General features: G+C 35.6%; 1 protein-coding gene across 3 annotated transcripts in view; it reads left to right on the forward strand.

The window, feature by feature from the left end:
• The window catches only part of TRHR (thyrotropin releasing hormone receptor), a 167,048-nt gene extending 152,281 nt beyond the window's left edge, over positions 1-14,767 (forward strand). For 2 of the 3 annotated variants that reach the window (XR_016235866.1, XR_016235865.1), the window contains one exon: positions 7,456-7,581. Coding sequence is in view for 1 of the 3 variants with exons in the window: in XM_017341491.4 (XP_017196980.1) it covers positions 7,456-7,863 (408 nt within the window). In the remaining 2 variants the exon portion in view is untranslated. Of the gene's footprint in view, positions 1-7,455 lie in introns of all 3 variants that reach the window. The other variant, XM_017341491.4, reaches the window with a different exon arrangement.
• Positions 14,768-16,435: the final 1,668 nt, after the last annotated feature.

The following is a 16,435-nucleotide window of genomic DNA, read 5'->3' on the forward strand; positions in this document are numbered from 1 at the left end:
CCAGGTTCCAAGAGCAATGTGAGAGTGTGTCCCAACTGTATCTTTCCAGAGCCTTAGTATCTCCATAAATATCAGTTAGTACTTTTTACTATCCATCATAATAAAAACTATCTCTATTAATTATTTCAAGTACTGAGTAGCTAATATTCTTGAATACTCAGTTACTTAAAAGGTAATATTAAAAACCAGAGATTTCATTTCTAGATATATAGCCAAGAAAAATTAAAACACACATCCCCATAAAACTTGTACATAAGTGTTTATAACTATATTATTCATTATAGGCAAAAAGAGGAAACTAAAGGGTAAATTAAAATCAGAAATATGAATACAATGAAATATTAACAATAATAAGAAATGAAGTACCTCTTTATAAAGATTTATTTGAAAGGCAGCCTTGAAAGAGAGAGAGAGAGAGATCTTTTATTATTATTATTATTAGACAGTTAGACAGTGAGAGATAGACAGAGGGAAAGATCTTCCTTCCGTTGGTTCACCTCCCAAATGGCCACTATGGCCGACACACTGTGCCGATCCGAAGCCAGGAGCCAGGTGCTTCTCCTGGTCTCCCATGCGGGTGCAGGGCCCAAGCACTTGGGCCACCCTCCACTGCCTTCCCGGGGCCACAGCAGAGAGCTGGACTGGAAGAGGAGCAACTAGGACTAGAACCTGGCGCCCATATGGGATGCTGGTGCCGCAGGCAGAGGATTAACCAAGTGAGCCACGGCACCGGCCCTGAGAGAGTCTTCTATCCACTGGTTCACTCCCCAAATGTCCACCCACAGCTGGAGCTGGGCTGGTCAGAAATCAGGAGCCAGGAACTTCTTCCCAGTCTCCCACGTGGGTGCAGGGGCTCGAGTACTTAGACCACCCTCAGCTGCTTTTCTCAGGCACATTAACAAGGAACTGGATTGGAAGTAAAGCAGCTGAGACTTGAACAGGTGCACATAAGGGATGATACCACGACAGAAATGAAGTACCTATACATGCTACAATAGGGTGACCCTATCATTGTAGTAGTGAAGGAAGTGAATCATACACAAAAGTCTGTGCAATTTTTTTACATGAAATGTTTCTTTCTCTAGAGACATAAGTAAATTAGTGGTTGCCTGGAGTGGGGTGGTGAGGGAGAGAGAAAGTAGAAAGTGACTGCTTATGGTTAATGGGTTTCTTCTTGGGATTATACAGAGGATCTAGAATTAGATTGGGGTGATGATTGCAAAACTCTGTGAATACACTAAAATCCTTAGAGTTGTACAGTGTGGATTCTGAATTTGGTTAGATCTCAATAAAGCAATATACAAGGTCAAAATTATCAGTCATAAATCAAGGAAGAGCAAGCATCCCTGGTGTGTTATGTTGAAAAAGGCACTTCTGTGGCCTTCCTCCCTGCAATCCATAACCTCAGTCTAATAATGGGGAAAACATCAGCCACACATGATATATTCTATTAAATACCTAATATACTCCTCATAACTGCCAAGACCATAAAGAACAAGTCAAGTAAGAGAAATTGTCGCAGTCCTGAGGAAGCTAAGGAGACATTATAACTAAATATAATATTCTATCCTGGATGGGATCTTGAAACAGAAGGACATTAGGAGGAAAAAAAATGAATAAAAGCTGAATAGAGTTAACTAACTCCATGTAAAAATTATCAACATTGATTCATTAATTGTGAAAAATGTGTAATTAAAATAAGGGGTTAGATGAGATGGGTGTATTGATATGGAGAATGTGGAAACACTTTGCATTATCTTTTCAACTCTTTAGTTGATCTAACACTTGTTCTAAACACACACGAGTTACCAGTTCCAGAACTTGTAGTAATAGTATTCCTAACAGTGATGATAGTAGTTAGTAATGCAAGATTCCTTAGCTGGATAAAAAACAGAACCCAATTAGCCTGTTTATCCATGAAACACACATATGCAGAGCTGAACTTGTGCCTACCCAAGAAACCATAATCTGAATTTTAACAATGAGATAGCAATCCAATTTACATTTAAAAATTCCCATAAAATCTAATTCACATAAAAAACTAAAAGTAAATCTTTGAATAGAATCTTAATATATAAAAATGATAAAGGGTATATTGGGAAGGACTAAATCCAAACTCTCTTCTTAGAACCATATGCCATTATCTCACATATTTAAATATGGTGAAGGGTAAAAGTAATGTAACAGCATTTGATTGCAAAATTTCCAGCTGATACTCCAATCTTACAAATTATTCAAGAATATTGGGGGCCAATATTGTGCCATAGCAAGTAAAGCCTCTGTCTGTGACTCTGGCATCCCATATGGACACCAGTTCCTGCCAAGGCTGCTCTACTTCTGATCCAGCTCTCTGCTAATGCACCTGAGAAAACAGCAAAAGATGGTCCAAGTGTTTGGGCTTCATTCAGAAAGATCTGAATGAAGCTCCTGGCTCCTGTCTTCAGCCTGGCTCAGCCCTGGCCATTGCAACCATCCAGGGAGTGAACCAGAAGATGGAGGATCTCTCTCTGTCTCTTCCTCTTCCTCTGTTACTCTGCCTTTCAAATAAATATTTTTAAAGTACTCAAGAATATTACTTAATATTTGAAAATTATTAGAGATAATTGTTAGGATAAGATACAGAGTAAAGACAAAACTAAAAGAGTTGACACACATTCTGAGTAGATACTCATGTTAACCTTGCGTAGCCAGGGGCCGTCCAGTTTACATCCCTCTGTTCCCACCCTGCCTTTCTCAGTTATCTCTACTGAAAATCTCTGTAATTAAATACTAGGTTTTAATCAATAGATTGTTACAGTTTCCTTCGTTTCCTTCAATACATGCTGCAGAAATGGCTGTCTGCTTCCACCTTGATCAAAACGGCTCCCCAGAGCTGACATTTTCAAAACTAAACACCCCACCCTGCAGCTGTATATTCTTTGGAAGCTGTGTCTTTCTCTTTGTGTCCTAGAAGTGGAAGCAAAGCAGTTTATGGAGGGTGACCATCTTATTGTATAAAAATAATTGCTGTTAGTAATGGTTCCCACAGGCTTACAAGGAAGAGAAATGACTCCACTTCTTTACACGTCTGCAATTGACACTTGCATACTCAATCACTTCTAGTCCCAACTCTCATGCTTCCAGATAGTCACAAGTTCATATTTCTACAGGAACACCTCCTACCTCTCTTTACCCTGAGCTTTCTTCTTGGGCCAAAATGCCCTCACTAACCAATCTCCAACCCGAAGTTCTGAGCAGGTGCTGTAGTAGAACCTAAATGTTCCTCAGTCCTAGAATTTATCAAATTGTATCATAACTGTCCATCAGAGCTAATGTTCAGGAAGGCATTGGCAATGTCTCTCTGAATCATCTTCAGAGCCAGCACATTGAAACACAGTAGGGGTGTAGATGAACAACGTAGAAGTAATGAAAAAATTCCTTCCCAGTCAAAAATACATTATAACATCATTTTCCTTGAAGATTGTGTCATGCTGTTTCTCCAGTCCTTTATGTCCTGAGGCAGAAGGTGCTGTATGGAAGCAATCCTCCGCATCACTACATGTCCCGTGTAGTATCCTGGCTAAAACGCCTGTGTTGAAAACAGTGGACCAAAGATATTTTTCAAATATGCATTTTTGTCACTTTATTCAGCATAAAGACTAAAACATCAGTAACTACAGTGAAATTAATTGGGTATCAAAGACAATCTCAGGAAACTTCATTCCTATATTGAGTTTGTTTCTATAGTAAGTAAAAGCTTTTAAAAATCCAAGTGTCAGCTATAGTAAAAATGTGTGAACATTTTTGAAAGCGACTAAGCTCAACCAAGGTATTTATAGTTAATATACAATAATTATGTGTTGTCTGTTATTGCACTGAAGACATACTTTCCTTTTAGTCAATTGTAGAAACATCATCATATTTGTTTCAGTTTACACATCCCTAAAATTTTTGAATACACTTTAAACAAAAAGCTGAAATGTATTTGGGGTTCATTTTACTATTAACCTCTACTTATGAGGGATTTCTTTAAATATTAAAAAACAAAATGTTTAAAAAATCCTCTTACAGTATACTGGAATAATAACACCAAAAAAAGAATCATGGTTATATATTTCAAAATAATTCTTTCCAGGTCCAAATTTATTTAACCCAGTCTAAAACTTGGTTTAAGTCATATGTTATACCAAATTAATAAGTTTGTCCATGCCTTGAATAAGCTGATAATTTATTGGAGATATGAACAAGTATAGTTGATTGTCCTGAAGTGTTTGGGAATGATGTCAGTGTGTACATAACTGACTATGAAAGCACATGAGAAACTATTAAACTTGAAACAAGTTGATCTTCTTTAAAACAATGAAAATTGCTTCCTCTCTGACATTAAGTGAAAAGAGGTAGGTAAATGTTAAATGTAGATTCAAGGTTTTTCACCTAATGATTGTAAAGAAAAAATATAAAAGTGGGTGAAATTCAACCTTTCTTCTGAAATTTTGCAGCAATAAGTGTGGTTTATATTTAGAAGACATTTAATGTTTTGGTAACCATAAAGTAGATAACAGAGTATCACCATTGAAACCAAACAAGCAAACATTCATAAAGAGGGTAAAGTATCAAGTGAAGAACATGGACTTTGATTCCAGTAGACTTGGGTTTGAATTACAGCTGTCATTTGGTACACATGTGTGCTTAGTAAGTCACATACATGCTCTAAATCTCAATTTCTTCATATGAAAAATGAAATTAATGGTAATATTCATGGAGCTATCATAAACAAATTGGTTTATAGCACTTGTTAGATTAGGGGAGCCATCACCAAAGACTAACTGCTATAGTTCCAATCTAATGGTAAATAAAGCCAGGGATTTCACTGTAAAAGATGTTCAGTCCATGCAGGGGTTGGGAGGATGTTGGCAAGTGTGAAACTGTGACCTGATAACAGACAGAGGCGAGAAAGACAGGGATGTGAGTGATGATGTCAACTATGATGATGATGACAATGAAAGCAATAATCGCTATGGCTCCTTCTAAAACTCAGAATATTTACCATTGAAGTGAGTTTTTACTTTCCTAGGACCAAATAAAATGTTTACTTAATAATCTTTTAAAAATCAGGTTGCAGTTAACACTTTGGCTGAGTAGAGCCTCTCTATCTCTAAAGAAGTCAGAATCACTAGAATGTCTTACCTGGTGTTGTGTGAATTAGTGTGAAATCACAGGTTCTTATTAAACAACTTCTCTAACCCAGGGATAAAATCTAGAGTGTTAGTGTCCTACAGACACTGAGGTAGAAGAGAAGCCCAAAGAGCCATGAGTGCAGTCAGATAGGGGAGGCTGGGGCATATTCTTAGAGGAGAGAGCTTGAAGGAAGCAGGAAAGTGACCTGGAAGAGGAAGATGAGAGAAGGAAGATAGCTCATCAGTGCCATTGCAGGAAAGCAGCAAGAATAGGTACAGTTTAAAAAATAAATATCAAGACTATGTGTGCCCGTAGATGAGAAGTCTTGAGGCAAATAACGTTTGGAGAACAAAGGAAGGAGAGAAGCAATAACTGTAGATCTAGGAAGAAAACACCAGGTAGCATTACCCCCACAATGCAGGACTAATGGAGAGTTCCTAGCTGAGTGAAAGAGGTAAGGTCAAAGGCAAGACAGAACCCTGGGGTCAAGAGACTCAGAGTGCTGGGAAACAAAGGCAGGAGACCAAGATTCCTGTGTTTCCAGGCTGAAGTTGAGGGTGGGAATTAAGTTTACATTAGATACTAATGATGGAGTAGGTGTCTAGATGTGGAATCTTTATTTCTATGCTGGAATTATTCCCCTCAATGCCAGAAGAAAACAGAGGCTTTGAGCGGTAGAAGAGGATAGGGGGTTTCATTGAGACAGGCAGCTAACAGAAATAGGGAAGGAGAAATCACATCATTCTATTTTATGTAGTGGTCAAGTTCAGAACATCCATAAATTATGAGATAAGGAAGAGGAAATCGCTCAAACTCTGTGAGACGCTGAAGATAACTGAAAACTTATTTCCAAGAGTATAATATGTGGTTCTTGAAGAATCAATTAGTGATTAATCCCCAACCAATGAGGACCAACACTCCCCATCATTTAGTTAAAATATTATGATCTCTTTATGTTGTCATTAATCAAAGGATACTATTTTTATAATGCTTTATCATTTCAAAGTCTTATCACATAATTATTTTACTTTAGTCCTCAATAACTTTATTACTAAGTGAAGCAACATGATGAGGTGTAGTTTCCTGTATAAATGGACGAGTTGATGAAGGTCCTAAAACCAGAGTAAAGGCGAAACTGATGTGCAATTTTAAGCCAACCCCAATATCTCAGTGACCACTGAGATCATTAAATGAAATCTGCTAATCATGTCCCTTGATAATCTTGTCCCTGGGCAATCTTGGGTATTGACATCATCCTATCTATCATCCTATCTCTTGCACATTGCTCTTATTACAAAGTAGGGCCAGGTAAAATTCTAGAATTCTAGTAGGGTAGGTAAAATTCTAGAATTTGGTCTCTCTATCATGCACCTCCCTTTAACCAGAAAAAGAGCTGTTTTGGGAAGAGCAAAAGCTTTGAATTCAGAATGATTCAAGTTCCAATCCCAGCCATTAGAATCTGCAATTTGCTCAAAATATTTCTCAGACTCTGTGCCCAAGTATTGTAATCTGAAAACTGGCAAGTACAATGCCAGTTTTGGAGGATTTTAAGGCTTACAAAATACGTAGAATAATATCTGCCGTAAAGTAATAGAGTCAACAACCATTGCGTTTCTGCTTTATGTTTTTTACATTATTATATTACCTCATTTGTTAGGAGGGCAAAATTGTCTCTATTTTACAGATAAACTTTAAGAAATGTTAATACAGTTTCTTAGGGCCACATGTAAATTAAGTAAAGATGGGATTAGACATACATTGTTGAAGATGCTTTGGTGTACTCTCCTTTTACTCTTACCCCAACTGATTTCAGCCATAGCTGTAGTGGATGGTTCCTGCATGCAGCCAACATTGCACTTTAGTCATCCATTGTTCCCTATTTATCTCACCTCTCCTGTGTTTCAAGGGCCTCACTAATGACCGAAGAGTTCCCAGGACAGACCATACTGGAAGTACAAGTTGAAATCCCTAAGGGCATTCTTCCACAAATGGGAACTGGTGGCCAATGGGTAAATGCCCTAGCCTCTCTTCCTTTGAACTGATTATTCCAGTGCTTTACAGTCCCTCACAGCTAAAGCCATCTCCACAGCTCCCCCTATTTTGGCTTGTCCTCCTCTGTTACATTCTCTTCCACATCTTTAATTCTGCTTCCTAGGATCACTTCCCAGATAAATTATCTTTAGCTAAGCCCTTGTTGCAGACCATTATAGAAACTAAAGGGTTGGCAGTGGGGTGAGAGGGTAATTTTGTTTCGTTTTGATTTGTATTTGTACTGCATTTCTTTCTGTTTCTCCATAGGTCACCAAGATGCTGGCAGTCGTTGTAATTCTGTTTGCCCTTTTATGGATGCCCTACAGGACTCTTGTGGTTGTCAACTCATTCCTCTCCAGCCCTTTCCAAGAAAATTGGTTCTTGCTCTTTTGCAGAATTTGCATTTATCTCAACAGTGCCATCAACCCAGTGATTTACAATCTCATGTCCCAGAAATTCCGTGCAGCCTTCAGGAAGCTCTGCAACTGCAACCAGAAGCCAACAGAGAAACCCACTAACTACAACGTGGCCCTAAATTACAGTGTCGTCAAGGAGTCAGACCACTTCAGCACAGAGTTTGAGGATATCACTGTCACTGACACTTATTTGTCTGCCACAAAAGTGTCTTTTGATGACACCTGCTTGGCTTCTGAGGCAACCTCTAGTGAAAGTTGATTGATAAATTAGAAGGAAATCAAAATCAGCAAAAGAGGAAATGGGAAAACTCATATGTGAAGAAGGAGCAGATGGGACTTTGCCAATGCTCTGACAAGTCTTAGCCCCAGATACCTAAACCCATGAACACGATTCAGATTTTCCTTCTTAGAAAAAGAGCCGATCTGTGAAATAGCTAAACCATGGAAACTGAAAGTGTAGCTCTTTTCAGTTAATTTCAGAAATTTACTACATTTTCTAGTTGGGAAATTTTCATAAAATCTAGACACCAAGTCACATTATATATAGTAACATTCTCAAAAATGATTTCCCAACTGCTTCAAAAATTACCAGTATACTTCTTGCTTTGGTATTATGTATAGCTTTAAATGTTTGCACTTAATATTTTATTTTAACAAAGTACAGAGATATTATGTGAATATCTAAGAAAAATAGAGAAAAGTTTTTTAAAAATCATATGCTTAGTAAAAATGAGATTCAGAAAAACAAACCCACTATATTTTTTAAATTGTCATAATGTTTATTAAATATTGAGATGATTTTTATCTCACAAAGTAGATAGACATCATTCAACTTCAATGTAAAATAAATCCCAAAATATCCAAGTTGTGTGTTGAGGAGTCTTCAGCTTTGTTTCCAAGTTACATCCAGACCTTAGCTACTCTTAGAGCCTCAGAAATGATGATTTGAACAAAGATTAAATTGCTGTAAACACAAAACTGCCATATCATTAATGTTGAACAGTATAGCCACATTGAGACCAAGTATTTAAAATAAGGTTTTCCTTTTTTTTCTGAAATGTTTAAGAAAAAAGATCCTTTTTGAACATTCTTGTGTATATATTACTGAGCCATGTCTAGTGAATATAGCTTATAGTCTGCTGAATATAGCTGCATATAGCTTAAAAAGTCTGAAACAGTTTCAAAAGCATTGTTGTTATTAAAGTCAGTCAAAGCCTGGCTATTACACATTGAGGTGAAGACCTCCTACTGAGAATTGTAGTTGATGGATTTGTAACTTTCCTTCAATTGTCCTTCGTTTCTGTTTGCTTTTCACTTGCTTTTTCAAATGCTGGTTATGTTTTGCTTACAGATTCTAAATCAAAGCAACGAAAAATTCTGTTTGCTTTATCTTCAACTGATCTCATCATATTATCGGTTTCTCATCTCTGCAGTTATGACCTAGACTTGCTTTGCCAGTGATCATTAGACAGATGTGAATATGCATCTTCCCAGGACATTTTTCTCTGTCCAATTTTTATCTCTTACAAATTACTCACCTACTGAGATTTGATCAACCAGCATCTCCAAGCTAAATTACCCTTGGTGATAATTCACTAATGGCTTATTTTTGATGACTGTATGAAAAATTCTCATACTCTTAAGTGTCCTATATGTTGACCTTTTCTTTCTCTAGCCTATTTCATGGATATTTTCTGAAATCTGATTACTAATGATAATTACTCCTCCTTACCTTCTTAAAGTAAAGTACATTATTCTGTATGGAATCTCATTTTTTAAAATGCCACCTCATGGAGACTCTGCCATCCAGCGCTCCAGAATACGCTTTTATGAATCTTGATCTCATCTGCTCCAGGAAGACATTCTTATCCTGTCACTGAGTCAGTAAACAAATGCAAACAAACATTTACAGCAAATACCCTAAAAATCTGTCGCATAACATCGACCAATCTATTTTAACTGACTTTTCCAGGATTAAGTGCTAATCTTGAGGTCATACAGACAAAGAACCAGAGTGCTCCAACCCCAACTCACACAAGCACATGTAGAGGTGCCTGCAAACACACATGCACATGTGCATAAATTGGTTACCAAAGGGGAATGGAATATATTCTGTTATTTCAATAGGGAAAGGAACTAATTTCATTGAACATCTATAATATCTCAAGCATGCTAACAGGTACATAACTAATACGATCTCATCACAGTCTCACTACAGCTGCAATTTCTTTAATGATATGAACAGAAGGTAGGAATCAATGCTGCTTAGTGTGGCTACTAGAAAGAGAAAATAGGGGCAATATTTTTTTAAGTTAACACATTAGCTAAATTCTTGCAACCTGATGGGCTACTTTATATATATATGTATATATATTTCATTCAGGTAACATCAGATGTTGAAAAAATATTCTTTTTATAAGATATATTCAGAACATAATACATTCTCATTCTTGGAAATGTAAATAAAGTCTTGACTTTTCCATTTTAACTTTTAAAAACTTATTTGCTAATAATTTATTAGGTCTAAACTGCTTGAGAAATTTAAAAGAGGGCAATTCAGAGTGTTTCATCTTTAAACCAAATGACATTATAAAATGGTTCCTGTGTATTATCTAATAGATATCTGGATCTACACAGGAGAGAGATAATGTTTTAAAGCATTATTCATCACACTATATTAAATCATAAAATATTTTCATAAATAATCAAAACTTAATATACCATCAAATGAAAACTAAGGAGCTAGATGAAAATTTGCGGGTAGAGTAAGGCAATGTTATTAAGAGCCCAAAGAAAGAAAATTTATTGCATTATTTTATTACTTCCAGTTTCATTAATCTTTGGTTTGTTCATGCCCTCAAGATAATTGGGGAAAGGGCACAGATCATGAATAAATCAAGCAAACAAAAATCCATAAATTCTCTCTTAAGAGTTCTTCATCAGTATTAGGAACATATTTCTAGAGCACAAAACAACACAAATATTCTAATGTTAAAGGTAAAGAGGAAAAATCCAAACCTTACAAAGTTTGTGATCATTCTTAAACAGGTGAAATGCATAGAACAATGCACCTTGATAATATACCAATAAATGGCTAGTTTAAGCAAAACAGCCAGTAAAATCAAAGAAAAACTATAGCCATAAACTTAGTTGAGTGTATTAAGTATTAAATTGGTATTACTTGAATAATTTAATTTTCAGATGACAACATTAGAATATTAAGGACAATATGTTTCAATGAAGCTGGTTCTACATGGTTTTGCAACTGTTCTGAAAGAATAAAAACTTAAGTAATATAAATTATGTTAGATCTCTAAATATGATAGAAACAAAAAACTGTTAACCTTTTAGAGAGAAGGATTTTAGGTATTTAACTCATGATTCTAATAATTTTACAAATATCATGTTTGATTTTATTTTTAGTTCTGAATTACAACTCACAAGAGACTGGAATATTTGTGTATACAGTGAGAAAACTGGATGTGAATGCAAGAGAACCAAGATTTGACTGAGTGGATATAAGTTTTTAGGGTAATACATAAGAAGAAATCTTACAGAGCTCTGTAGTGATAAATGGTTTCCTCTTCTCTTTATACTGTACATCATGTTTTCTCCTCCCCTCAAACTCTCACCCTTCACAACCAGGGCTTTCTCAGTGCAGGAACAGTCATCTAACTTCATCAACATTGATCTTGGACATGAACTGTCTTACATAAAAAGTAAATGTTCTATATTTGCATGTATAAAAAGTATGTTATGGTTCCACAAACTCATTTTCATAAAAATCTCCTTTAAATTAAGGAAAAATATATACCTCTGAAATTTTTATTTGACTTTTGACCTCATTTATTTTGGTAGGAACCATGTGTAGAGTTGCTCTGCTTAACATGGATTTTCCTCTTCAAAGTAAAGGTTTATATTTCAGAATTTTCTGTCAGAATCTAAGAAAAGAATACTGAATGCATGCAAAGATGCTCCAGTATTTTGTTTAAGAAAACAAAAGGTTCATCCCATTCTCAGGAAACTCACAATTCAATGAAAAATATAAGACCAACATGATAATATCTCAAGATGCAACTGTTTGGCAGTATTTAGGATATGAATTGGAGCTGTCAGAAATATTTTTTATAGAAGAAATTGTTAATGGTATATTTGGAAATATAATGTACAGTATAAAGATCTATATGGTCTGATTCTATATTATGGGCTATAGACATATTGATTAATTTAATTATTAAGTTCATTGATAATGCAAGAAAAAAGGTTAGATAAGAATAATATTTTCCTTATATGCCTTATCTCTAAATTTAATCTCTAATAACTCAGTTCCCATTCTCATGTATAGAAACTGCACACTGGGGTATAGTTTTGTTACTGAGGTGGTTATTAGCACTAAATTGACCATGCTGACATAAAATGAATCTATATGGTTATTATTTCAATATTTAAATATCCGTTTTGACAGGAGTTATCATAAATGTTTGAACACGGTGTTGGCAAGCCTGCTTCTATTATTCTACACAAAGTTGATTCATGGTAAATCCAATATATGATGGTTAATTCAGTTTGGGAAGTTACAACTGAAAAAAGAGCTGGATGAGGTAGTACAACTGAAACATGACATTGTCCAAAATATTCAAATCTGGATCCAACGAGGAAATAAAATTTACATAACAATTTCCTGTATGTCCTCAAGGAGAAGCATCTAGGTCAAGTCCATGGTACAGACACTCAGCTAGAATAATGTAACTGAAAGCACTTTGAAAATTTCAAAAATTAAATGGATGGGTTAAGCAATGGAATTCACCAGAGCTCCTGAAATCTGAACCATGAAGTACTATCTGTAAGTGATTATTTTGTTTCTTATGGAGTAATGGACTTAATTCTTGTGCGTGAACTTATTCTCTGAATTCTGAGAGAGAGAGAAAGTTCCTCAAGAATATGATACACTGATAATGATAAAGATGAAGCCTTTTCAGAAAAGGAAAATAAATGCAATGTAGTAATAGGGTAAGACTTCACCTTACCAGAGATCTAAATTTAAAAATCAAGAACATTCTTGATATTCTTAAAATATCAGAAGATGTCCCAATAAAGATCCCAAATATTTATTCCCTAGCCAGGAAAAAATTAGCCATTTCTGCTTAGGAATTACTCAGGAAATTGTCTTAAAGTACACTCTTTAGCTACACCTGAGTCATTCTTAATTACTAGCTGATTTTGATGCCTATAGTTCTCTGAGTATACTCTGAAAATTGATTTCTTCTGAGTCCCCATATAGAGCCATCAAAGATCTCCACTGTCACATAATTCCTAATAAGCTACTAAACAGAAAACTGCTTGAGGGTAAGTCTGTTTCATCTTTGTATTTCTAAATTATCTAAACTTGATGGTCCCTATGTACCTGTAAAATGAATGAATAAATCAATGAATTCCAAATTAAGGGATGCATTCTAAAATCTTGATGCTCAGTTTGCCAATTGTAGGTTATTTCCCCAATAAAACAACTTACTTTGTTTACTTGTAGTTTTTAAGTAATTCTCCTGGCTCAGTGAAGGGCACTCCGGTAAATGTGTCAAGTGAAAGTCAGAAAAATCTCTTATGTGTGCATCACGCATAACAATTTCCATAGCAGTCTCGTGTTCATCATCTAATTTAATAATGAGAAGTAAAGGAGGTTAAGTATTGCTCCTGCTTTCAAAGAGATTAAAATCCAATGACAATATATTAACACAGAAACATATAAGGAGACAGTATATATAATTGAAAGCCAAATTGCATGACTTCAGATTGTAAACAACTGAGCTCTTCAGCAAGAGAGGATCATCAGTAGGCCCTCTTGACATTAAGCAGGGCTTTGTAAAGAAGGTAGGACTTCCTGCAAGGATGGATTTGATCTAGATAGTTAAAGAAAAGACTGTCCATGTGAGAGAAATAAGATGAATGACAAACTTTAGGGCAAATCTCTGGATATTAAGGACTTGAATCCAAAGTAAGTTGAATTCACCAAATTGACAACAAGGCAGACAGCTAGTCCACAGAAAACATAAAGGAAGTAAGGGACAGACATGTACTTTCATTTGTTGAGGAAATATCGACCCATACACAAGAATATAAACTAAAAATGTATATGTCAGTTATATTTCTAAACTTTCATTTATGATCTATAAAAATATAGTGCACTAGTGGTCTTGCAAGTGTTGTAATTCTAAAAGTATCCTTATAGTCCTAGTTTTCCAAGTGAAAAATATATGTGAGTCTATATCTTTTTTCTGTATTATAGTATCACTGCATATTTAAAAATATTTATGTATGTGTATTTTGATAGAAGTACTTAACAACTCTGGATTTATCCAATTATGCTTAACATAGAGATCAGAGCTAGCTTAGGGACCTAAGTCATTTATGAACCTAAGCTTCAACATTAGACATGAAATCAAAAAACACATAGTGACTACTTCAGATTACTGTGATGACATTGTTGACTTGCATGTTGTTTATGATGTACCTCTGAATGTTCTGGCTTTCTTCTGTCAGCTTTGGAAATTTGCTGACTCACTTTATCACTTTATGTGTTCTTATGGAACAAAGACTCTTCTTTAAGAAAGTGCAGTATTATGCGCTCTATTATGGGAATGTGTGTCTGGCCTATTGTGTGTATGGGGAGCAATAAAGCATCAAGTGGAAAGATCTGGATCTTTAGCTTTCTTTTTCTTCCAAATTGCTTCATTTGGGGTATCATTTGACCCTAAGCCACTTGCCCAGCAAACTTTGTTTCATTCAGTTCAGTGCAGCTCAACATGGTCCACCTGTGAGAGTTTTAGTTGTTGCTTTGGGATAATTAGAAATAATATGTAAATAGACATTTTCCAATTTAATAATAAATGTACTGGAACAAATATGTCTAGAGCATCAAATCCATGATTTTATTGATATTAATGAGTTCATTTCATGTTGTTAAATGAGATAAAATCAAGAGGACTAACTAGTGGTTCAAATTTGGGCAACATGGTTTGAAGCATTTGTTTCAAATGTCTAACTGCTCCTTCTTGAAAAATAGGAAACTCAAATGTAAAAATCAGATTGCAAGTAGTTTCCAATTTACGTGGATATGTGATATAAAATCACTTGGCCTATAAAATTCAACTCTGTATGGAAACATACTTGGCTGGTTCCTGGGACACAGAGTAAACAGATTCTCTTAATAATGTTCACTTTGGAAGATAAAAGAGAATTCCTGTGTAAGTAAATCTCAAACTTTGAATGCTCTTATTTGTTCATACCTGATAAACATGGGAAAAATAAACTAAAAAACATACTTGAAGCATTGTAACATTTTTTGAACCAAAAAAAAGTTCTTTCAAATTTCTAGAGAATAAGGTAAACTTATTATCACTATCTCCTTTCAAAGTCTTTTTTTCTTATATTGCAATATGTTGCTCTCGAGCTATATAAATTTTCTTCAGTTCCCCGAGATGAGTAGTTTCACGGAATTTTACCAAATAGCATATTCTTCTTTCCAAGATCTCCTGAAAAGGCAATAAAAGTCAATGGATGCACACTTTTGTGCACTCTGGTCAGCAAATTGCCTTGCTTAGCACAGTACTATAACATAAAAGACCCTTCACAAACCTTTGTCAATGGATGCAAATGATTGTGTGCATTGAAAATTAACTTTAAGGAGCAGAAAGTACTGTGTAGCACATGCAATAATTATGAAGAATGGGGATTTCAAGTAGGTCTCAAACAACAACCACTTATTCATGTTAACCCTAAAGTACATTCATCATCATGAGTTAACTGGTTTCTCTGACACGAAAGTATACTAAATGTGCACCTTCCATCCACTCCACAAAATTCTGCATTCAGCCGAAATACGTGTTATAAAGGTTGAGGTGATACAGATTAACCTATGCAAATAATCCAGTAGTAGCAGCCCCTTGTGGTTCCTTATGTCACATCTCCTCTTTGGAGTCATAATTTCAGCATAGTTGCGCTGGACAGCTCCACACACTTTGCCATTATCCTAAATCCAGTGAAAGAAGTGATGGTTTTTTTTCTCCAGAGTGTTCTGCAAAACTTTGGAAATCCATGAAGTCTGAGCCTAGATAGCCAAGGGTTTCAAAGGTGTTACTGATGCTAGGGACAACACGCAAAGTGTGTGGGATAAAAACCAATGGACATCTTTAACTGTATGCTTTATGATAGAATATTCTTGAGGCATCTTCAAAATGATTCCTCAGAGGGTCTTTGTATGATTCAGCCAACATTCTCCATATAGAAAATCAGTTCAAAAACAAACACATTCAGATTCCTTCCTTTCCTTCCTTGTCCCACTGTCCTAACTCCCTCATTTCTCCTTCCAGAAGTAATCTCCAAAATGCACTACCTGAATCCAAACATGTTTATTGCTGGGAAAAATCAATACTACAACTGTTTTCAATAAATATCTTACAAATTATGAATCAGAAATATCTTTTTATCTTGAAAATGAAAAATCACAAAGTGACACTGCAGATAAATCTCTGAATTTTTAAGCATTTCTTTCCTTCTTTTCTTTCTTCCTTTCTTCCTTTCTCTTTCTTTTTTCCTTTCTCTCTTTCTCCCTTTCCCTCTCTCTCTCTCTCTCTCTCTCTTTCTTCCTCTCCTTCCTTCCTTCCTTCCTTCCTTCCTTCCTTCCTTCCTTTCTTTCTCAAAGTCAGAGTGACACAGAGAGAGAAGGAAAGGCAGAGAGAAAGAAATCTTTCATCCTCTGGTTCACTCCCCAAATGGCCACAATGATCAGAGCTGCACTGATCTGAAGCCGGGAGCCTGGAGCTACTTCTAGGTCT

This window comes from Oryctolagus cuniculus, chromosome 6, assembly GCF_051225735.1.
Source record: "Oryctolagus cuniculus isolate XC-2025 breed Fujian yellow rabbit chromosome 6, ASM5122573v1, whole genome shotgun sequence".
NCBI lineage: Eukaryota > Metazoa > Chordata > Mammalia > Lagomorpha > Leporidae > Oryctolagus > Oryctolagus cuniculus.